The sequence below is a fragment of the Bos mutus genome, chromosome 19 (assembly GCF_027580195.1).
Source record: "Bos mutus isolate GX-2022 chromosome 19, NWIPB_WYAK_1.1, whole genome shotgun sequence".
In the NCBI taxonomy this organism is placed as follows: Eukaryota; Metazoa; Chordata; class Mammalia; order Artiodactyla; family Bovidae; genus Bos; species Bos mutus.
Window position 1 is genome coordinate 26,210,497 of NC_091635.1, and position 22,946 is coordinate 26,233,442.

Sequence of the window (22,946 nt, forward strand, 5' to 3'; positions counted from 1 at the left end):
AGTCGGTCCCAACTCCCCGTGCTCCTTTTAAGAGCCAGGTTCTCTGCTCCCACGTTGTTATATACATTTACCAAACCCAGTTCCTTTGAAAAGCCTGAACCCTGAATGGATCAGTTCAGACAGCATCTACTTCCAACTCGAATTTTACAGAACAGTAGGTTGACACCACCCTTATGGTAGAAAGTAAAGAGGAACTAAAAAGCCTCTTGATGAAAGTGAAAGAGGAGAGTGAAAAAGTTGGCTTAAAGCTCAACATTCAGAAAACGAAGATCATGGCATCCGGTCCCATCACTTCATGGCAAATAGATGGGGAAACAGTGGAAACAGTGTCAGACTTTATTTTTCTGGGCTCCAAAATCACTGCAGATGGTGACTGCAACCATGAAATTAAAAGACGCTTACTCCTTGGAAGGAAAGTTATGACCAACCTAGATAGCATATTCAAAAGCAGAGACATTACTTTGCCAACAAAGGTCTGTCTAGTCAAGGCTATGGTTTTTCCAGTGGTCATGTATGGATGTGAGAGTCAGACTATAAAGAAAGCTGAGCGCCAAAGAATTGATGCTTTTGAACTGTGGTGTTGGAGAAGACTCTTGAGAGTCCCTTGGACTGCAAGGAGATCCAACCAGTCCATCCTAAAGGAGATCAGTCCTGGGTGTTCATTGGAAGGACTGATGTTGAAGCTGAAACTCCAATACTTTGGCCACCTCATGGGAAGAGTTGACTCATTGGAAAAGACCCTGATGCTGGGAGGGATTGGGGGCGGGAGGAGAAGGGGATGACAGAGGATGAGATGGCTGGATCATCGATGGACATGAGTTTGGGTAAACTCTGGGAGTTGGTGATGGACAGGGAGGCCTGGCATGCTGTGACTCATGGGGTCACAGAGTCAGACATGACTGAGCAACTGAACTGAAGTTGAAGTTCGGCAATGTTGGGATATTTCCTAATTCATTTAGTGGCAGATCCAGAACCAGAACTTACCTCCTGACTTCCAGTATATCCACTTAAATCACTTCTCCCCTCCCTACCCAATTCATCAGCTAATATATCTCCTCCTGATAAATTAAAAAACCCATCAAAACAGTAAGTTGACACATATTACCATACTTTTCCCCTCTGGTTAATTTTGTGTATATAATAGGATATAGCAAAACATGAACAATCATTTTCTCCAATTATTGTTAAAGTGATTTTTCTTTCTAGTTTACTTCCCCAATTTCCCTTTATATAGATGCTTTACAAAGGGCCTTTAGAAATTCCTCTGCTCCTATGAACTGAGGTGCTATTCACAAATGAGGCAACAAATTCAGGAATTCTTTTATGTTACCAGTTTATTGTGGTGATTGTTTCATTGCTAAGTCAGATCTGACTGCTGTAACCCCCGCGGACTGTATCTTGCCAAGCTCCTCTGTCCATGGGATTCTCCAGGCAAGAATACTGGAGTGGGTTGCCATTTCTTTCTCCAGGAGATCTTCCCAACCCAGGGTAGAACCTGGGTCTCCTGCATTGCAGGCAGATTTTTACCCAGTGAGCCACAAGGGAAGCCTGTTTATTGTACAAAAGCACATGTATTAATTAGAAAAAGTTTGCATTATACCTGTTTAGCTGAGTTGGTAAAGAATCAGCCTGCAGTGAAGGGAACCAGGATTCGATCCCTGGGTCAGGAAGATCCCTTGGAGAAGGAAATGGCAACCAGCTCCAGTATTCTTGCCTGGAGAATCCCATGGACAGAGCCTGGCAGGATACAGTCCATGGGGTCCTAAGATTCGGACATCACTTCCCAACTAAACCACCACATACTTGTACATAATCAATGGTCCTGATGTATCAACTTAGCATGTTTAATCTTTTTATACTAGGATAGGCAAGTCTTACATTAAGTCAAATGTGAAATCATAGAAGTCTATAGCTTTTGACACTGTCATGTCTTGGCTCTCTGCAACCCCATGGACTGTGGCCCGTCAGGCTCCTGTGTCCATGGAATTTTCCAAACAATATTGGAGTGGGTTGCCATTTCCTCCTCCAAGGGAATCTTCCCCACCCTGATCTCCTGTATTGGCAGGCAGTTTCTTGGGAGTACCTGGGGGCTTCATGTCACATTAAACACTTGAAATTCACCAGTCTGGAGGATGGGGTAGGGGAGACAGATCTACTGTACAAACTCTGCTAGATACATGAACACAAACTAGTGTAAAAATCCTCTTCCAACATCTTTAGGCCAGACTACTGATCCAAACCAGCCGAGTGCTCATTTCTCAAGCCCTGCTGCTGCTGCTAAGTTGCTTCAGTCGTGTCCGACTCTGTGTGACCCCATAGACAGCAGCCCACCAGGCTCCCCCGTCCCTGGGATTCTCCAGGCAAGAACACTGCAGTGGGTTGCCATTTCCTTCTCCAATGCATGAAGGTGAAGTCTCTCAGCCATGTCTGACTCTTCGTAACCTCATGGACTGCAGCCTACCAAGGTCCTCCGTCCATGGGATTTTCCAGGCAAGAGTACTGGAGTGGGTTACCACTGCCTTCTCCATGAATGTTACCTAAATCAACTCTCATGGCTTGGGGGAGGAAAAAGGGTATTAGCCTGCTGTGTTAACATTCTATCATCTTTTATTCTCAAGCTAGGGTTTGGAAGATGTATGCTGTCGAAATAGTTTTGATAGCAAAAAAAAAAAAAGACTTGTAGATATTAACAACTTAGTCATCTTTCATGAGAACAATTACCACGTGTTAGGTTTTATAAATATAAATGCATTCATGTACCAATTTACCCAAAGAAAACCTGTAACTGCAAAGTGCACATTATATACGTGTGTACCCCAAAGGGTGTCCCTATTCACATCATTCCTTGAAGTCCATGAGTGTCCAGGATCTGACCATACATTCTACCTTATCTCAAATAGCTTTCTAATTGCAGGGCAGTTACCTGGGCTAACAAACAGTATATATCATCTATAATTTAAGAACTAAAAAATTCAGGTAAGGATTAGGTGGTATCAAGAGTAACATGTAGAAACAAACAGGAGGGCAAGCATTGGGAGCAAATAATTTTTATTTTTTTTACAAATACACCAAAGAATCATGCAATGCTGCCAGCGTTGGATGCAATCCTGGGCCACAAGTCTGCACATTCCTTTGCAACTGGTCCTGTGATGGCGGAACCTGCATAAAAGAATGAAGCGACACATAAGCTCAAAGGGTCCTTTCCTTGCACACTTCTTGAGTTGAATCATCAAATCTCAAAAGCTGAACAAAGACATGGATTCTTTCTTACCTTTCATCTCGCCTTTATTGTTTACTATGACCCCTGCATTATCTTCAAAGTAAAGAAACACACCATCTTTTCTCCGGTATGACTTTCGTTGTCGAATTACCACCGCTGGATGTACTGAGAGGGGAAAAAAAAACAGTTGTCATTAAACCTGTCAAGGACCAATGTCACCATGAGAAAAGCGGTTTACACCTTGTCTAGCTTCCCAACATTCCCCATTTGGACAGAATGCGTCCTCATTAGCTTTTTCATTTCCTAAAATCAAGTGCAAAAGAGAATAAATATCCATCACCCCTTAAGGAAAGACCTTACTTCTAAGTTCAAACTATAAGCATTTCCTTACAAGCATGAATCTGTACTCTGGGAGTACAGATCAGCAACATACCAACAGGAAACTTGTTAAGCACATTCTATACATTTCCCTACTTCACCCAAGAGGTAGGTACTGTTAAGATCCCATTGTCATAGTATTGAGAAACGGACCTTCCTCATACTAGAGAGGCCAAGCTAGTAACTCCTCATTACACAATATTCCATCCTCATTTCTATCAGGACCTCCAAGTACAAACTTTGATATAAAATTAGCACTTTATGCCATTTTAACTGCAAGGTACATGTTTTAATAGGCAACCTTGGAATTAACCTAAATATCTCAGGGCACATGCACAGAACACAATCACTTTAAATGATTATACATTTCTATAATTTTTTATATCCAAGACAATCATCTGTGAAGCAAGAATGAGTTATGGGAAGGAAATGGTCTTACTTACAATGGAAGATAGAACATACAACAAAATACAAAAAAATGATCATCTCTTGGAGGCCTAAGAGTTGCTTAACAGAAATTCAACTTGTATTTCTTATTTAATTAACTCTAGGTTTAACTTTTTGAGAAACTGCTTTCCAGGGTCATAAGTAACTTTTTAAAACCTACCTGCTCTAAAGTGAATATTTCCCAGATATTTAAAGCATTGACTGCACTTACTAGAGTCAGACAGACCTGAATTCAAATCTTGACTGACAGTAGTTTGGAGACCTTGAACAGGTCATGCAATCTTATGATATTTAAGCTTTCCTCTTGCAAACTAGGGATAATAGTTAAAATTTCTATATTTAAGATGTGGTGGTTTAGTCGCTAAGTTGTGTCCTACTTGTGCGACCCTGACTGTAGCCGAACAGATTCCTCTGTCCATAGGACTTTCCAGGCAAGAATACTGGCGTGGGTTGCCATTTCCTTCACCAGGGAATCTTCCTGACCCAGGGATCAAACCGGGGTGTCCTGCCCTGCAGGCAGATTCTTTACCGACTGAGCTACCAGGGAAGCCCCATATTTTAAGATGAGACTGGAAATAGGGGATTTTTTAGGCTATCCTTGAAGCAAGTACTATGTTCAGACAGTCTTTTGAGTTTTTAACAATGGGATACACACTGAGTGACAGGTAATGCTGACTGAGACTCTCCATTGGACGCTTATGTATTTAGCAATTCTCACAAATGAATCTAATAAATAAGGTCATATGAATTCAGGATTCTGGATTTCCAGTCCTGTCCTTTCCCACATTTCTGCGTGTTATAATGTGTAGTCTAAAACCCATCTGTAACTTTTAGTTGACCCTCTGTATCTGCTGATTCAACCTCAGGTTGTGTGACAGTAATATATATTTAGTGGGAAAAAAATCTGTGTTTAAGTGCACCCGTGCAGTTCAAACCCATGCTGTTCAAGGGCTAACAGTATCATTTAGAAGAAACAAGGCCCGAAGAATAAAGTAATAGAGTTGGAAAGTCAGACCTAGCTTTAAAACAAGAAGTGTTCTGGTCTGTCCCACAACTGATTGAGACAGACAGCATGCCCTGCTGCCATCTCACCCACAGTGATGGACAACTGCTCTGCCCTTCCCTGACAGGTTCCCAGGCCACAGACCAGACCCAGCACGTGTTCTAGGAGGACAGCCTGTCCAGTTGCATGCTAACCCTGATCAACACACTGCTTTATCAGTGCTTAACTGCAATGGTTATTCCTTGCCTATCAAGTCCCCAAGTGCATACTGAAGGTCAACAGAGCTAGAAAGTCAGTGCATTGAATATCAGAAGCTGTAAAGGCAGACAATTCAGCACTGTCTCAGCCCCAACCCCTAATCCATACATGTAGTGGGAAAACTTTTTGGGGTGGTCCACAATTAGGCAATGAGCAGCCTCAGGTTTCAGTTTCTATCAGAAGAGATTTAGAAGTAACCATACTGAACTTTTTGTTCAGTCGCAACCCTGAGTTAATCTCATCTATGTATCATTAGAAAGTGAAAAGTTAAGTTGCTCAGTCGTGTCCAACTCTTTGCGACCCCATGGACAGCAGCCTACAAGGCTCCACCGTCCACAGAATTTTCCAGGCAAGAATACTGGAGTGGGCTGCCATTTCCTTTGCCATATGTATCATCACTCCCTTTCAAATTAGTTCCTGAAAAGAAACTTGCCTGGGGTGATTCAGGTCTTAAGGCTTAACTCTCATCTGGTACCACCTAGTCTGTAGCCAAGGAATCAGCAACTAACTAAAGACAATTATCTGCTCTCACAGAAGAGACAACCCTAAATGTCACATACAAAAATTACCACCTGGATTCAAGGTTATTTGGGAAAGGGGAGAGAATGGGGTAAGGAGAGGTGTCAAGAAGGAAATGAGCAGAAGACGACTAGAATTAGAATATTCCAGATAGGGGACACAGCAAGAATCGGAGGCACAAAGGAAGGAATGTAAGTTGAAACAAAAAAACAAGAACTAAAAGGAGACAGCTTGGGAAGGAATCATGTGTGGATGGACTGTAAATCCCAGTAGGACATGGCTCTTTGGTGTAGGTATGTGAGACAAGTCTGTTAACTACTGTTAACTAGATCAAGCTTTAAGAGGCCCTGAGAATGGCAAAATTACTGTTCCATTTTTCCAATAATGAGAGAAATCTTTCAACTGTCCATAGACCAAAAGGAGAATTCCATCTCTCTACTCACCCTTCTTTCTGAGCTCTGGTTTGCCTTTCTTGACTGTGGCCATCACCATGTCACCCACACCAGCAGCAGGAAGTCTATTCAATCGTCCCTTGATCCCCTTCACAGAGATGATATATAGATTTTTGGCTCCTATAAAAGAATGTAAACAAACATGGAGACTACTTTTGAAGGCCAATCAGGCAGTGCTGCTATTTTCCAACACCACCTCCTCCACTTACACTCCCGAGCAGATAGTCCCCACTAGGTGGAACACCTTGTCACACCACCGATTGAAGCAAAACAACACAACAAGCTGCCGCTTCACCCAAAAGCGGTGTTTTCACTCTGCCCTTTCTTGACGGCTCAGCGGGTCATCAGCAAAAGGCCCACTGAGTGCTTTTAAAAGGGTGAGTATGGCAGGGGGCAGCCGAAGGTCTCACCTGTGTTGTCAGCACAGTTAATCACGGCTCCAACCGGAAGACCCAAGGAAATCCGGAATTTCGCACCAGAGGACCCACCACGTCCTGTAAGTAGGAAGGGAAACAGGAGGTCACTGCCCAGTCACGGTTCGAAGTCCCTTTCACATGCTTAAAGTAGAAGTTCACTCGCGTATGCTTTGGGAAACGGCACACTGTAGATTCGTTCTCTTTAGGAATCCACACACTCCCTGCCCCATGTGCCACACAGTTCTCAAGGCCAATAGCCAAGTCCTCACTACGACGACATTAGACTGAGATTAACTGGCCCGGAAGACTCAATTCTCGATCCAACTTTTGCACCACTCAATTCTTCCTGCAGGGTGGGAGACTGCACAAGGCGCCCACACTGGGGCTTAAGTCAGTCCAACTCCAATCCCGTTACTGCAGCGGTGACGCGGAGTGAACCCGCAGAGTTCGACCTAGAGTCACGACTGGATCCTGCCAACTCAACCCTCCAGCCGGCCCCCGTCACTTTCAGGGGCTCTCCCGGTGCTCTCCCGATGAACCCTCCAAGCCCTCTCGGGCCTCGCGCATAGCAAATCGCCCCAGCTGCCCACGGCCGCCGCTGCCGGCAAGGCCAGCTGCCACAGCGCAACAGATGGCGAAGGATCTTCCAAAGTCAAAAGCTCACCTCGCTTCGACATCTTGAAGGCCGGAAAGGGACAAAAAGGAAGTAGATACAAAGGACACTGGGATATGAACTCCGACGCCCCGCCCAATCTTGGCACGTGACCCGGAGTTTGCTCAATCCGCCTCTTTCCCCAGGGCGCTGTCTTATTACGTAATAAATGCGGGACGTCACCTAGAGCTCGCGATACAAAGTGAGCGGTGTTGGGGGTTGAAGGCTGCGGAATGAATGATACCCCAGAGTACTTTCAATAGGAGCTTGGGAGTAGTTGTTTGGGACACAGAAACATTGGTTTAATTGATCGGACCCCTTTTCTGAACACTATGTGCCAGGGACTTAGATGGACACTAGAGATTCAGAAATGATTAAATGGCCCCAGAGAACGCACGGGCGTTGAGGGCAAGGGCTAAAGAGCTGGAAATGGTTTCATTAGGCTGTGATACAACTGAGAGGTGCCATTATAGGGCTACAGATAACTCCATATTGTGTGTGCTTGGTCCCAACCCCACTTGTATTTTCTATGTCTTGCTATATTCATCATTCTTTTCACTGCCTCAGGCTTTCCCATTCTTCAGGCTTCTTCCTGTAGATGCATTCATTCAAATATTAAAAGACTACTGATTCCAGATTCTGTCCTGGGCACAGGCTAGACTACGTCAGAACAAAACAAATCATTCTTGCCCTTATGAAAGTTACATCCAGTCAGGGTGGTGATGAAGGTGGGTATTAGATACAGAACCATAGACGTAATTGGAAAAGGAAATGGCAACCCACTCCAGTACTCTTGCCTGGAGAATCCCATGGACGGAGGAGCCTGGTGGGCTACAGTCCACGGGAACGCAAAGAGTCGGACACGACTGAGCGAATCCTTAGACGTAATAATGGCAGCATATAGTATGTTAGATGCTGATAAATACTATGAAAACAAAAGTAGAAAAAAGTAAGAATCTGGAAGTGGGAAGAGGGGCAAATTGCAGTTCAAAATAGAATGGTCAGTGTGGGCTTTATGGAAGAAGTTGACATTAGGGCAAAGATTTTGAGATGAGGGCGTTAGCAATTTGATTGTCTAAGAAGAGCAGTCCAGACAGAGTCCTCAACCGATGAAAGACTCTAAGGTGGGATTGTGCCTGAACAATGTGAGGACCAGCAAGGAAGCCAGGAATGACTGGACAGAGTAAGTGAAGTGAAAAGCAATAGAATGAAGGTCAGAAGTAATGGAACTGGATCATGTAGGGCTCTGTACATCACTGTGGACTTTGACATTTACAGACTGAATTGGAAATCATTAAGTTGTAAGCAGAGGAGGGAAATGATTTGACTAATATGTCAGAAGGATCACTCTAATTGAGACTAGACTGTGGGAGGGAACACAAAGATACAAGTAAGAAGACCTATTTGGGAAGCTCTTGCAATAACTCAAAAGAAAAATGGTGGTGGTTTGGACCAGAATGGTAGCAGTAGAAGTACTGTAATGTGATCAGATTCTGGATATGTTTGGAGATAGAGCCAACAAAATGTGGGATGAAGAGAAAGAGGAGAAAATGTTTCCAAAGCTTGAGGTCTGAGCAAGTTGCCATCAACTGAGATGGGGAAAGCTGTGAGAGGAACAGCTTTGGGGGTAAGAATAGCAGTTCAGTTTTGAAGATGTTGAGTTAGATGTCTGTTAGACCAAAAGAGAGAAATTTCAATAGCAGGTTGGATGTATTAGCCTGGAGTTCCAGAAAGAGGGAGATAGAAATTTGGGAGTTGTCAGCATATAAGTAAAGCCATGATAGTGGATGAATTCAAAAAGAAGAAAGTGTAAATAAAAGAGATCATGGGCTAACCTCTGGAGCACTTCAACATTAAGAGGTCTCTAAATCTATCCATTTATAAATCATCCTTCTCACTCTTAAATCCTTCACTTGCTCCTGCCAGTGTCTCTAGCTACCAGTTTCTCTCTCTCCACTTAGCCGAATTCCATGTGTTTCTGAGTATATGGTTTCATTATCATTTTTGCCTCTCTTGATAAATGGAACCACCATAGGTGTGCCTCTGGGATTCCTGCCCAAGTTTTTTCAGTCTGCCTTCTCAGTGTCTCTGAAGTCTATCCACTTCTATCTCCTCTACTAACACTCTGGTCCAAGCCACCTCCATCTCTTGCCTAAACTACTTCTGAAGCTCCACAATAGGTCTCTTGGCCTCTATTTCTCCCTCATCCATCCACTCAGTCTTCATATAATGGCCAGAAATAATTTTTCAGAAATGTAAATATTACTATGTCACTCTCCTGAAAATCCTCCAGTGGTTTCTGTACTCTCAGAATGAAAGTTAAAATCCATATCATGGCCTACTGGGCCCTGATCTAGCATTGTTCTACCTCCTAACCTCATCTTGCACCATGTTCTCTCTCACTGCGGAGTTGGCCTTTTTGTCCCAGATACCATATATGCTCCTGAATAGCCATAGGCCTCACACATGCTTGGCATACTTTAGCCTGACTACCCTCATTGTGTATTTTTACACCATGTAAAGTGTTACATTTTTACATCTATTGATTTTTACAGATCTCAGCTTAAATATCTTTTTCTTAGAGAAATTTTACTCTGACTTCTCTTACGAGGTATTTTTCCATCATACTATTTATTTCAGTTCTTAAATATGTATTTCATGACTTTGTTGAATGACTTCCCACCCCCACAGTTAGTCTATATGTTCCAGTAAAAGCTGACTTCATGTTTTTTTGTTGTTGTTCAACAGTATATCCCCAGCATTCAGCATAGGGCCTGACTCAATAAATACGTGGCAAATGATTGCTGAACAAATGAAGTCTACCTCAATGGTTTCCATATGTTAGCATCCTGGCATGAAGGAATTTTCATTCTTCTATGGCAAAATTAGAAATATTTGGAAAATACTGTGTTTCTCATAAAGCTACATTTGCTCAATTTAAAGGATTATCGTCTTCATCCTTTTTGTTGTTAAAAATGTTCCTTTACATCCTACATCAACTTTTCACCACCTCAACACCGCCATCTCTGGGATAGTTTCATTGGTCCATAAAAATCAGAGCTGCAAAATGATCTGTCTCTATTTCTTTACTTCCTGGGTGCACACATTCCTTGAACCCCTGTAATCTAGTTTATTTCCTCACTATATGACTGAAATTATACTACAAATTATGTATACTGATAAATTATACTAGAACGTCCCCGTGACCTACTCTTTCCGCAATCCAAGGACACTCCTCAGTCTTTATCTTACTTGACCTCACATTGTTGCACACTGGGACCGGTCCCATCTTCTTAACCCTCTTCACCTACGGTTTCCTAGATGCTAGTAATAATAGAAGTTACTATTTATGGAGTGTTCTTAAATACTAATCATTGAGTTAACCATTTTATAGGAATGTGACTTCTTGAATCCTCCCCACAACCGTGTGATTTAGGTATTATTAATCTCATTTTACAGATGAGGAAACTAGGAAATAGAAAGGTTAAGTGTTTTTGTCCAAGATCAAACAAATCATGAAAGGTAGAGATGGAATGGTGTCCTGAATCTGACTGATTCCAAAGTACAGGCTCTAAGCCACTATGCTATATTTCTCTCTCCTTACTCATTGCCCCTTCTCAGTATATTTCTCTGAGTTATCACACCACCCAGTACCTTCCATTACTATCAATAAGCTGCTGCCGCTTCTAAGTCATTTCAGTCATGTCTGACTCTGTGTGACCCCATAGACGGCAGCCCACCAGGCTCCCCTGACCCTGGGATTCTCCAGGCAAGAACACTGGAGTGGGTTGCCATTTCCTTCTCCAATGCATGAAAGTGAAAAGTGAAAGTGAATTCGCTCAGTCGTGCCCGACTCTTCACTACCCCATGGACTGCAGGCTTCCATGCTTCTCTGTCCACGGGATTTTCCAGGCAAGAGTACTCCCAATTCTGTATCTCAGCCTATACTCCCAATTCGGTATCTCAGCCTAAGACATTTCTGCTTAGCTCTAGCTAGTATATGGAAACAGTGATAGGGACACCTCCACAGGCACTTCAGATTAACACATCCAAAACCAAAATCAATTTTTCCAGAAATTTTGCTTTTCTGCCTGTATTATTTGCTATTCTGCCAGTTGTCTTGGTTGGTTACTTAGAGCATTGGTTCTCAAATATTTTCATCTGAATATCCTTTACATTCTTAAATTATTGAGGACTCCAAAAAGGTTTTGTTTGTATAGTTATATCTATCTACTGACAGTCACCAGATTAGAAATTTAAATTGTGAAATATTTAAGATGATCCATTACCTGTTAAAATCAGTTAAGTTCAGTTGTTTAGTCATGTCCGATTCTTGGCAACCCCATGGACTGCAGCATGCCAGGCTTCCCTGTCCATCACCAATTCCTGGAGCCTACTCAAACTCATGTCCATTGCGTCCATGATACCATCCAACCATCTCATCCTCTGTCGTCCCCTTCTCCTCCTGCCTTCAATCTTTCCCAGCATCAGGGTCTTTTCCAATGAGTCAGGTGGCCAAAATATTTGTAGCTTCAGCTTCAGCATCAGTCCTTCCAATGAATACTCAGGACTGATTTCCTTTAGGACTGCCTGGTTGGATCTCCTTGCAGTCCAAGGGACTCTCAAGAGTCTTCTCTAACACCACAGTTCAAAAGCATCAATTCTTCGGCGCTCAGCTGTATTTATAGTCCAACTCTCATATCCATACATGACTACTGGAAAACCACAGCTTTGACTAGACAGACCTTTGTTGGAAGAGTAATGTCTCTGCTTTTGAATATGCTGTCTAGGTTTGTCAGTTTTTCTTCCAAGGAAAAAGTGTCTTTTAATTTGGTGGCTGCAGTCACCATCTGCAGTGATTTTGGAGCCCAAGAAAATAAAGTCTGTCACTGTTTCCATTGTTTCCCCATCTATTTGCCATGAAGAATTTGCCATCAGATGCCATGCTTTTCATTTTTTGAATGCTGAGAAAATACATATGCTTAAAAACAATTGTACTTAAATTTTAAAAATAATGAGACGAGTGGCTTCACTTTACGTTCCTTTAGAAATTTCTTTGATATCTGGCTAAATGAAAGACATCTGGATTTTCATGTTTCCATATTTAGTCTGTTGTGACATCATGTAGCCTCTGGAAAGCTGTACACATGAATGGACAAGAATGAAACAGGTAAGCAAGTGCGAAGTAAATTTTTTTTCCCTATGTGGAAAGGGTCTCACAGGCAGACGTGGAAGAATTCAACTTCCAAACTCAGATTGGAACCCGTTGGGTGGACCAGAAATTCCTTTATTTGGGTGTTGACCTTTTTAGAATGTGAAATCCACAGATGTCTGTAGACCAATTTCTGTATTCCCAGAAAACACTGACAAATGACCAAATATTTGCTACCTATCATGTTGAAGTGGATAAGGGTTAAAAGTGAGGACACAAGGGGGCACCCGGATTTGAACCGGGGACCTCTTGATCTGCAGTCAAATGCTCTACCCCTGAGCTATACCCCCTCTGCTGGTGAAAAGAAGATTACAGTTTATTTGTAGTGTTTTTGGGAGCAGACGGTGCCTTGGTGATTAACAACAGTTTGATATGTATGACTAACTCTTTCAGGTTTCCCAGGTTGATGCTTAAGGACCAAAAGCAAAAGCAATCCGGACCGAAACGGACCCAAAAGGTAAGAGGGAAGGATGGAAGGACGAAGTCCAGTCCGGCCAGACACACTGTGGTGTGCAGAGATTTCTCTCCTCCAACAATTACAACCTCTTATACCTCTGACATCTGGAAATTCTTTAAGTCTAATTTCTATCCTTCCTGCCTGTATCCCAAGTTGTACTGAATCCCCAGCCTATGCTTTGCGCACGGAAGGAAGTGCTTCCCTTGTCTTTCCCAAGGTATCTCCAGCATCTTGAGTCTGTTCCGCTCGCTTTGCTTCTTCAAACATCAATAGATTTCCCCTAGGTTGGAAAATCCTCCCTTTAGCTATGATCACCTGTCCAGTTTTCCTTTTTCACTACCAAATATTAAGAAAGTCTTTGACTTCATTTCTTGTTCATTATCAACAAGCTTTCCTCACAGTTCTGTTACTCTCTACATTTACTTTCTCAACTGTCCGGAATTTCCCCCCCTTGGCATCTGTATCTTGTTTCTCCGATAGACTAAGTTCCTGGAGGGTAGGATCACGTTGCTTTCCCTTTTGTATTCCTCACAGTAGTTGGCAGAGTGCCTGATTCACTACAAACCCTGGTGGTACCTATCAGCAAAACCTCATTAAACTCAACTCATTAAACTCTAATTCATTCAACTCAACTATGGCATTACACCAAGCTTGCACCCAAGCAGTAGAATGTTGTTAGAGGAGCGCTCAGAAGTCTGAACCACACTACCAACCTGAAACAGGCTCTATGTCTATTACTCCTCCACCATTGACTGGCTAGATTCACTTTCTTACTCTCTAAAATGATTATTTCACACACGTTCTCCATTCTCAAACCTTCTACATCTTATCTTTACTCCTCAGAGGATGCTGGCCTCTTCCTTTTTGGAGAACATCAGAACTAGTCAGAAGTAGGGTTGTGCTGATAAAAGGCTAATAACTGCCCAGGACCTGATTTGTAGGATTTGCCAATTCTCATAGTGTAAAAACACCCATCTGCTAATTTCAAGTGAAATCAACTGGCTTTAAAAATTCTGGAAAATTTAACAATTGGTTCTCACAAGCCGGTGTGAGTCGAATCTAGCACACTTCTGGGACTGACTTTTCACCAGCTACCAGCTATATACTGACAACTCTTCACATCACATTTCAAATCCAGACATGTTTCTGAACTTCAGAAATAACAGGATCTCCAGCTGCATACTTAAATTTCCTCTTAAATGTCTGTCGGACACCTCAGACTTAGCATATTGACCTTATACTAGAATGTGAAGTCTATGAGACTAGGGGGCTGTACTTTATTACCTTTGTTTCAGAGTTTTAAAAAGAAACTCTTGAGGATTTTTTTTTTTTGGTAAATTTACTCCTTTCTCAATGTTCTTTATCTCAGGAAATCACATGCACCCAGACAGTGAAGTCAAAAAAGAAGAGTCATTCTTTTTTATTTTTATTTTTTTGAGTCATTCTTTTTAAAAAAAATTTTATTAAATTCCGTGGACAGAGAAGCCTGGTCGGCTACAGTCCGTGGGGTCGCAGAGTCGGACACCACTGAGTGACTAACATGCACAAAACGCGTAGTTAATTTACAATGTTGCATTAGTTTCAGGTATACAGCAAAGTAATTCAGCTGTATATATTTATATATATATATTTTTTTTATAGTTTTCAATTATGGTTTATTACAGGATACTGAATATAGTTCCCTGTGCTATACAGTAGGGCTTTATTCTTTATTCATTCTCTATATAATAGTCTGCATCTGCTAATCCCAAACTCACAAGCCATTGCTCCCCAGCCCCATGGCAACCGCGAGCCTGTTCTCTATGTCTGTGAGTCTGTCTCTGTTTCTTGGATACATTCGTGTCATATTTTAGATTCCACAAACAAGTAATATTATATGGTATTTGTCTTCCTCTTTCTGACCTTTCTTAGTATGATAATCTCTAGGTCCAGCCACAGTGTTGCAAATGGCATTATTTCAATCTTTTTTTATGACTGCTTAGTATTCCATTGTTGGAGAAGGCAGTGGCACCCCACTCCAGTACTCTTGTCTGGAAAATCCCATGGATGGAGGAGCCTGGTGGGCCGCAGTCCGTGGGGTCGCTAAGAGTCGGACGCGACTGAGCGACTCCACTTTCACTTTTCACTTTCCTGCATTGGAGAAGGCAATGGCAACCCACTCCAGTGTTCTTGCCTGGAGAATCCCAGAGACGGGGGAGCCTGGTGGGCTGCCGTCTATGGGGTTGCACAGAGTCGGACGCGACTGAAGCCACTTAGCAGCAGCAGCAGCAGTATTCCATTGTATATATGTACCACATCTTCTTTATCCAGTCTATGGACATTTAGGTTGTTCCCATGTCTTGGCTATTGTGAATAGTGCTGCTATGAACATAGGGGTGCATGCATCTTTTAGAATTATACTTTCATCCCTAGGACCAATGCAGCAGCCAATCCCTTTAACTGGAATGCTCACTCCCAACAGATGGGCAAATGGCTGTCTCTTTCATGTCATCTACGTCTTAACTCCAAAATCACCTGTGAAGAAAACTTTTCCCTGACTATGCGTCTTGAAATACCCGCTCGTACCTCCCTAACACATATCTTGTCTTTTATTTTAGTCCTTTTCCTTATGCGTTTATTCATTTGTGCTCTTGTTTCTATTCTGTCTCCATTTGATTTTCAAGTCAGTGAGAATGAGAACCTTTGTACCTCTCTATTGAAAGCATGCTCTGCACCTACCATGGGGCACAAAGTAGTTGTTTTCTAAAAATAGAGAGGGACCACTAGAGAACACAGCCAGGGAAAGTCTCTCAGTGGACATTTCTGTTCAGCTGGTGCTTGCATTCTTTTTAGAGAGACCAGGAGAAAGGATGCCTTACTCAGTTTTGCAAGAAGCTCTTCTCTGACTTCTTAGGGTGAAGAGATGACTTGGGATCGAGGATAAAGAATTGAACTTAGAAAAGACAAAAGTTCACATATTTTCAAAATTCCATGTTTTTACTAGGTCTTTTAATGTTGTTCCTTGTTATTACTATTCAATATCTTGTAGCAAGAAGGAACTGATTTTGGAAAAGAAATTTCAGGAAAAAAAAAAAAGTCTAGAATGGATGTAAAAAGCATTTGCCAGAATACTGCCAGCAGAGGGGGTATAGCTCAGTGGTAGAGCATTTGACTGCAGATCAAGAGGTCCCCGGTTCAAATCCGGGTGCCCCCTTCCCTGATTTTCCATTTTTCACAGTCACAAGTTAACACAAAATTAAAGGTGTGTTCTGAATCCAAAGCTTTCTGGAGATTCTCAGAAAATACTCTTAACCTTGAGAAGTAGAGAGAGACGCCTAAAAGTCACACAGGAATGACCACCACTTTTCCGGTGAGCACTCTGACTCAGGGCCAAGAAGCCCATTCACCTGTACTCTCAGTAGGTAGAAAGAAGGCTGAGACCTTTCCAGTTTGAGATCCTTCAAGACTTACTGGTTTAATGTTAATCATAGTTTCTTTGGAGGGGAAGAAATGGAATGCCTGGGCGGGGCAATATTATTTTGCCTAGTTCATAATAGTGGCGAAGTCACAGCACAGATTTAAGATGAAAAGTGGACGGCTTTCGTCTTCTTTATATTAGCTCAAAGGCAGGGTTTTGGCCTGATAAACCTACAGGTGGAGTTTGAGGCCTGGTGTCCAGGAACGGGGTGAAAAATTAGCTATTTCTCACCTCTGAGCTTTGACCGGCACAGCTGCTGCTGCTGCTAAGTCACTTTAGTCGTGTCCGACTCTGTGTGACCCCATAGACCGCAGCCCACCAGGCTCCACCGTCCCTGGGATTCTCCAGGCAAGAACACTGGAGTGGGTTGCCATTTCCTCCTCCGATGCATGAAAGTGAAAAGTGAAAGTGAAGTCGCTCAGTTGTGTCCGACTCTTCAGGACCCCATGGACTGCAGCCTACCAGGCTCCTCTATCCATGGGATTTTCCAGGCGAGAGTACTGGAGTGGGGTGCCATCACCTTCTGACCAGCACAGCAGCTCTGCTTAATCACCATGTCCAGCTTCACGACTTGTCTCACAGTAATGCATGCTCAGTCACTCAGTGGTGTCCCACTGTTTGCCACCCCAAGGACTGCTCCTCAGTCTGTGGGATTTCCCAGGCACGAACACTGGAGTGGATTGCCACTTTCTTCTCCAGACAGTAACGGGAGCCGTGGGGGAAAAAAATATTCGAGTAGTATTCCCCTGGGGCCCTGTGGGATGACACAACCAAATTCCGAGTTTAAAATACCACAAATTCCCCCTGACTCAAGAAGCATGCCTCTCCCACTATCCTTTCTTTTTCCTTTTTTTGGGCAAAACCTAGTCGAGAGGGTCGCTCTTGCTTCCTGATCTTTTTCCTTGGACCCAACAGTGATAACGGCCAGTCACGCAGTGGACAGTTATCTGTCCCCATCTGTAGGTTATGAGACTTAATGGCGTTGTATTATTTGCTCAGTGGTTCTCAAAGTGTGATCCAGCAGCATCAACACTCCCTGGGAATTTGTTAAGAATGCAAATTCTTGGGGTCCCACTCCAGGCCAAGAGTATCAGAAACTGTAGTTGGAGGGGTAGTGTTTTAAGGAGCTCCCTATTTAATTCTGACACACACTCAAGTTTGAGAACCACTACATTAGTTTATATCAGTTTATATCAGGAGGTAACTTTATTTTTGTAAATTAAAATGAGATTTTGGGTCGGCATTGACCATTTCCACATTCTCAAACTGCTTTCACTGTGCTGGTGTTATGAGCAATAAGGAGAGGTGCTTAGGGCACGCGCTTGTCAACGGTAATAAAGAAAGTTGAAGTTGGAGAAAACCTGTGTCTGTGGGTTTTCTTCTCCAGACCCACCCCTACCCAAAATGAAACACCAAGTTGGGGGAGTCTTGCCTCCTGAACCAGCGCCTGGAACCGCCTTACACGACTGAGGCTGCCGCCGGTGACCACAGAAATCCCAGTACCTCCGGCATGGGTCGTGGGGACCTGAAGTTTTTGTACGTGATTTGTGCCTGTACCCACCCCCTCCTGCTGCTGAGTACGAAAACCGAAAGCCTTCCGTTAAGGTTGGAGAATGAGGAAGGAATTTTTAAATAGCTTTTCTCTATTTCTCTAACCTAGGACCCGAGGTTAAAATATGAATCAAGAAGGAAAGAATTATACTAGACAAAAATTAGGGGGAAAATCGCCGAGGGGGCACCCGGATTTGAACCAGGGACCTCTTGATCTGCAGTCAAATGCTCTACCACTGAGCTATACCCCCACGCCGCGCCTTGGCTTGGATGCGGCTCTTTTGGGTGTTAAGACACTGCTACACCAAAGGTGAACAGTAAGGGTAAGAAGAAAGAAACGCAAGAGAAAATGGGATCAAGCGCAAAGCAGAAGCTCGCTGGATTCGGGGAACTACAGAAAAGCTGCACGGCAGAGGCGCGGGGACGGAAGAACTAACCCGGTCTGCGAGGAACTGAGTCCTGGAGGGAGGGACGGGTTCCGCCCTACAAATTGTGGGAGAGGATGTTGCAGGGCTTGGCTAACATTCTAGGGGCGGGGCAGGGGGGTTCCCGTTGATCCGCGGATTTCTCGCCAGGTACCAACGGGTACAAAGGAAGTCCCCAAATCTGGCGAATCTGGTTGGGTGTTCGAGTGGGTTCGAACCCCACCCTGGACAGTTGCGAGCGGTTCGCCCGCCCTGCAGTCCAGGTGCCCAGATGTGCCACCGGATCGCCCCCGCCCCGCCTCCAGCGGCGGAAGGGCCCTGGGCAAGGTCGCAAGTCCGCGCCTGGCCTCCGGGCGCATTCCAGGGCCCTTTCTGCCTGCGAGCTCACCTAGGCGCGTACCGCTGGGCGCGCAGTCCTCCCTGGAACCCGCCCCCGCGCAGTCCCACGTCGCCGGGAGAGCGCGCCTTGCCGCGCGTGCCCCTGCCCGCGCCCGCGGCGCGTCCCCGCCCCGGTACAGCCCCTCCTCCCCGCTGTGTTTATTAGGGGAAGGAGGGCGGGGGCGGAGGCCAGTTCCCTAGCTCAAGCCGCCGTCGCTGTCGCCCGTGCAGTTGAGGCCGCGGCCGTCTCCCGCCAGCTCGTTCCGGGGAAAGAGAACGCGCGCGAGCTCGGGCGTCCTCGCCCCAGCCTTTCCCGGAGCCATGAATCCTAACTGCGCTCGGTGCTGCAAGATCGTGTATCCCACGGAGAAGGTGAACTGTCTGGATAAGGTGAGACTCGGGATTGGGAGACGCGTCTTTGCAATCCCCGAGCTCCAGATCGGAGGAGGAGAGCGGGGCTGGGTCTCTGCCGCCCCCGTTACCGCGATTGCGGGAGGAGGGAAGGTGGGTGGTGTCATGGGGTGTGAGGGACGGACCCCAGTCTGGAAACCAGGAGACCCGGGGCGAGGAAAGGAGTCCACGCGTGGCGGGCAGCCACTACTGGAGAGGAGTGGGCTCGGCGCCCCGGGATGGAGAAGCCGGGCTCCGGAGTGGGGGTGGGGGGAGTGAGGGAAGGTTAGGGGTGCAGTCCCGCCCCCTAGGGCCGGGAGAGTGAGAGCAGACGGCCGCTCCCTCTCCCCGCCTCGCCGAGCGCCAAGTAGGCGGAAGCGCTGGGCGCTGGGGGAGGGGGCGGCGGGGGGGCGGGGCAGAGGTTGGGGGCCCCTGCTAAGCGGTTCTCTTCGGCGGCTACTGGCCCGGCTTCCTGGCCTGGAGACTGGAGGGTGGGGGCCGTCAGCGGGCAAGTGTTGCGTCTGGGGAACTGGCCTTCGGATAAGGACCCGAGCCCCATTGCGAGAGCCCGTTTTTTGGACGACCTGCAGCCCTCTTGGTGGTTCAGCGGTTAATGGGCTAGCCGGCGTCCTCCATAGCTTCCCAGCCCCCACCTCAAATTAGAAGCCAACTCCCAGCGTTGGTCCGCCCAGCGGGACCCGGGCGGGGTCGCTTGCTGGAGTAGGGTGGGTGGGGGTTGCTTCACTGAGATCTGAAATTGTGTTCAGAGGCTGAGTCCACCCTGTAGAACAAAGAGCTAACTTTTCAGAGCAGGTTTCCCCAATGGAGGGTGGGGTTGGCTGAGTTCAGGGGGAGCCAAGAAAAGGGGGGAGGTGTTGGGGGGAAGGGAACGTGGCCTTCTGGAAATTCACTGTCCCCTGGGGGCCCTTAGGCGTCTCCCCCGCCCCCCACCCCCCATCATGCTAGACTCGTTCATCTGGTTGCCATTATACTTTTTGAAGGGGGGCGGAGAGTGGAACTGGGTATTTCCTGCAGTTTGGGGTAGGATCCGGACCTCTTTTAATCTCACTACCTTCCCTCTCATCCCCTCCTCGGTCTGGAGGAGAGGCCTCCAGGATTTTGTCCACTTCTTCATCATACCTTTCATTCACTTCCTAAAGCTGGCCCCTTGCCCACAGATTCCCTCCTTCCCATCTGGTCTGGCCAGGGATTGGGGGGCATGGGATGGAAGAGGGTGCAGGGCCCACCTGGAGTCAGGTATTTTTTGTGAGGGGGGAAAGGGTCGTCCCTTGGATTCTTTTGTCTTTCCCCTCCTTAGGGTTGGCGCTTCCTCAGTAACCTTTGGCCTCTGAGTCAGGGTGAGGGGGTGGGGTTCCACGGTTCTGAGATCATTTTGATACTGCTCTTGGAGGAAGGGGTCATGCGGGGCCGCTGCTGTTTCGGTCTTCTCTCCTGGGCCTGGCTGGGCAGGAGGAGAGAAAGGCCATGTTATGGTGCAATGAATGTGGGTGCTGACCTTCCCAAAGACCATGCGGGAGGGCAGGACTTGAGCCTGGGGGCAGGAGCTGAGAGCTCTCTGGCCTTGCACACTGGTGTTTCTGCTCTTCCCTGGTGGGAGGGATTTTGGCCTCTGCGTCTTGAGTTCCTTGTGCTCCCCTTCTGCACAGTCATGAATTGGGAAGAGGCAATGGCCACTTTCCACCCACATAAGGCAGAAGCAGTATCTGCTGGAATGACTGCTAGCCTGGGCGTTGGAACACTTGGTCCTAGTTCCAGGTCTGCTCACCACCAGCTCTGTGAATGGCTCTAGGCCTCAGTGTTCACAGTCTGTCAGATGGGTATGATGATGTCATTTCCTCAAAGGTGGGGAAGTGCACTCAAGTGCCTGTTACAGCGCCCGGAAGGGGATGTGGTATAGGCTGTGCCCCGTCTCCTTTCCTGGGGAACTCTGTCCAGCCCCATACCTGGCTTTCCCTGTAAAAACCTTTGGTGTCTGAGGGAGGGTGCAGCCCCTTTAAGGCACCCTCCCCAGCTGTTTTCTTCCCCTTTCTAGAAGAGGACATTCAGGTGGAGGGTGCCCTGGGAAGTGAGACATGGCGGTTCCTCTTCTTAGATCTCTCCCTACAGGAGGTTTCCCTGGGGAGATGTCACCCCTGCACTGAGCAGGAGGCCTGGAATATCCAGGTATTAGACTGGTTCCTCCCAACGCCCTCCAGGCAGTAAGGGCAGGCACTTGGAATGGGGACCTTGACGCCTGAGGAGGAACGTTCAGTCCCATAGACACAGTTGCTAACCAGCTTCCCAAGACAACCCATTTACAACAGGAGAGAGTCAAATTAGACTCACCTGTTTCACTGCAATTTCCCTAGGACCCGACATGACCCAGAGCACAAGCTACGTCCTTGGTGTTAGCCTTTCCTCCTCCCTGAGCCTATCTCCCAAAGGCTTAGGTGAGTAAAGGCCACATCACCTCTGATGGCCACCCTACCATCAACCTGCATTACCCAGCGTGTCCTCGTGCTGAATAAATGTGTATGGCTGGCCACGGTGTTTGAGGTCGAGATTTGTTTCCCCAACTTATGGGATTAGAGTTGGGCAAGAAACAGGGTGATGTCGCTTGCTCATTCATTCAATGAGTATTAAGCACCTACTTGGTGCGGGGCCCTCTCGGCTGCTGCAGGACCTCTGCGGAGGGAGAGAGGCTGTGTCTCACAGTGTCCTCTACCTTTTGACAGACTTGGAGTTTGGTCCTAGATCACACTGGGAGGCATTAACATAGGGACTCTCTGTGTCCCCCTGGCCTGGCTTGCTTTTGCCTAGCTCCTGAATACAGATGGAGGCATTGAGGAGGGTAGAGGATTGGTGAGCCGAGTCCCCTGGACTCCCCCATTGGGAGGGCTCTCTGCCTCTGGTTGTCTGAAGTACTCTCCCCCTCACCCCCCAGGTGGCAGCAAGGTAGAAGGAAACCGGACTGGACACAGAAGAGGGGAAAAGGCCTGTAGCCTTGGTGCCTCGTTTCCTAGCTAAGAGCACCCCACAGTCATCCCATGACCATCCCTGCATAGACTCCTTGGAATGTGCCAGGCTCAGTCTTCCCGCGAGCCTCACAGAGCAGATGCGATGGCTCCTGTAAATTATGGCGCTCGTAAGCAGAGGCCCAGACAGGTCATGCGGTTCACTCCCCACAGCCCGAGTTGGAATTCAGCTCTAAAGTTCTTGGTGCTCAGCTCTTCTGCCTGTTGTGTTTGCAAAAAAGTACTTTAATTTACACTATCTCCCTAATGTTTGTAGTGGGCCCTCCCCTTCCTGACCCTGGCCTGTGGAATGCTCGAGGCCTGAGCTCTTGAACCAGGAATAATACTCCCTGGGAATCTGGGGAGGTGCAGCCATGGTCTCTGCCTTTAAGCCAGCCTCCAGGTGGCCAGCTGAGCTAGGCTGGTGACCGGGCCAGGGCAGGCCAGGGTGGGGCTACCGTTGCCCCTGGAGGAGTGAGAAACTGTAACCCTGGGTGACGGGAAGGGAGGGAGAGGTCTCATACTCTAGCCCTGAGTCATAGGGCACGCGGGTGGAGAGGGTGGAGTGGGCAAGATCCCAGGCAGCAGGCACAGCGACCTGAAGTTCACCACACCCCCCACCCCTAGAGCTGTGAGCAGCTTCTCCCCCCACATCTACGGTGACTCTAGAGAGAGAGGGCTGACCCCAGCCTCACCCAAGTGCAGGGGATCTTGCTT

At 46.3% G+C, this 22,946-nt stretch overlaps 2 protein-coding genes and 4 non-coding genes across 6 annotated transcripts in view; 2 read left to right on the plus strand and 4 right to left on the minus strand.

Moving 5' to 3' along the window:
• Positions 1-3,031: 3,031 nt before the first annotated feature.
• On the minus strand, positions 3,032-7,429 carry RPL23 (ribosomal protein L23). The gene is made up of 5 exons (XM_005897983.2): positions 7,358-7,429; positions 6,688-6,771; positions 6,269-6,397; positions 3,272-3,385; positions 3,032-3,159 (listed from the first exon to the last, which is right to left on the minus strand). The coding sequence occupies exons 1-5, from the start codon at positions 7,368-7,370 to the stop codon at positions 3,077-3,079; spliced, it is 423 nt and encodes a 140-aa protein (XP_005898045.1). The 5' UTR covers positions 7,371-7,429; the 3' UTR covers positions 3,032-3,076.
• LOC138984006 (small nucleolar RNA SNORA21) lies at positions 6,521-6,656 on the minus strand. The gene has a single exon (XR_011461367.1). It is a non-coding gene; the product is annotated as a small nucleolar RNA SNORA21 (small nucleolar RNA).
• A 5,346-nt stretch (positions 7,430-12,775) lies between the features above and the next one.
• On the minus strand, positions 12,776-12,847 carry TRNAC-GCA (transfer RNA cysteine (anticodon GCA)). Its single transcript has one exon. It is a non-coding gene; the product is annotated as a tRNA-Cys (tRNA).
• Positions 12,848-16,135: 3,288 nt separating this feature from the next.
• TRNAC-GCA (transfer RNA cysteine (anticodon GCA)) lies at positions 16,136-16,207 on the plus strand. The gene has a single exon. It is a non-coding gene; the product is annotated as a tRNA-Cys (tRNA).
• Positions 16,208-18,201: 1,994 nt separating this feature from the next.
• Positions 18,202-18,273, minus strand: TRNAC-GCA (transfer RNA cysteine (anticodon GCA)). The gene has a single exon. It is a non-coding gene; the product is annotated as a tRNA-Cys (tRNA).
• A 729-nt stretch (positions 18,274-19,002) lies between these two features.
• The window catches only part of LASP1 (LIM and SH3 protein 1), a 40,413-nt gene continuing 36,469 nt past the window's right edge, over positions 19,003-22,946 (plus strand). Inside the window, exon 1 of the mRNA XM_005897984.3 lies at positions 19,003-19,215. Coding sequence (XP_005898046.1) covers positions 19,147-19,215 — 69 coding nt within the window. The 5' untranslated portion in view covers positions 19,003-19,146. The remainder of the gene's footprint in view (positions 19,216-22,946) is intronic.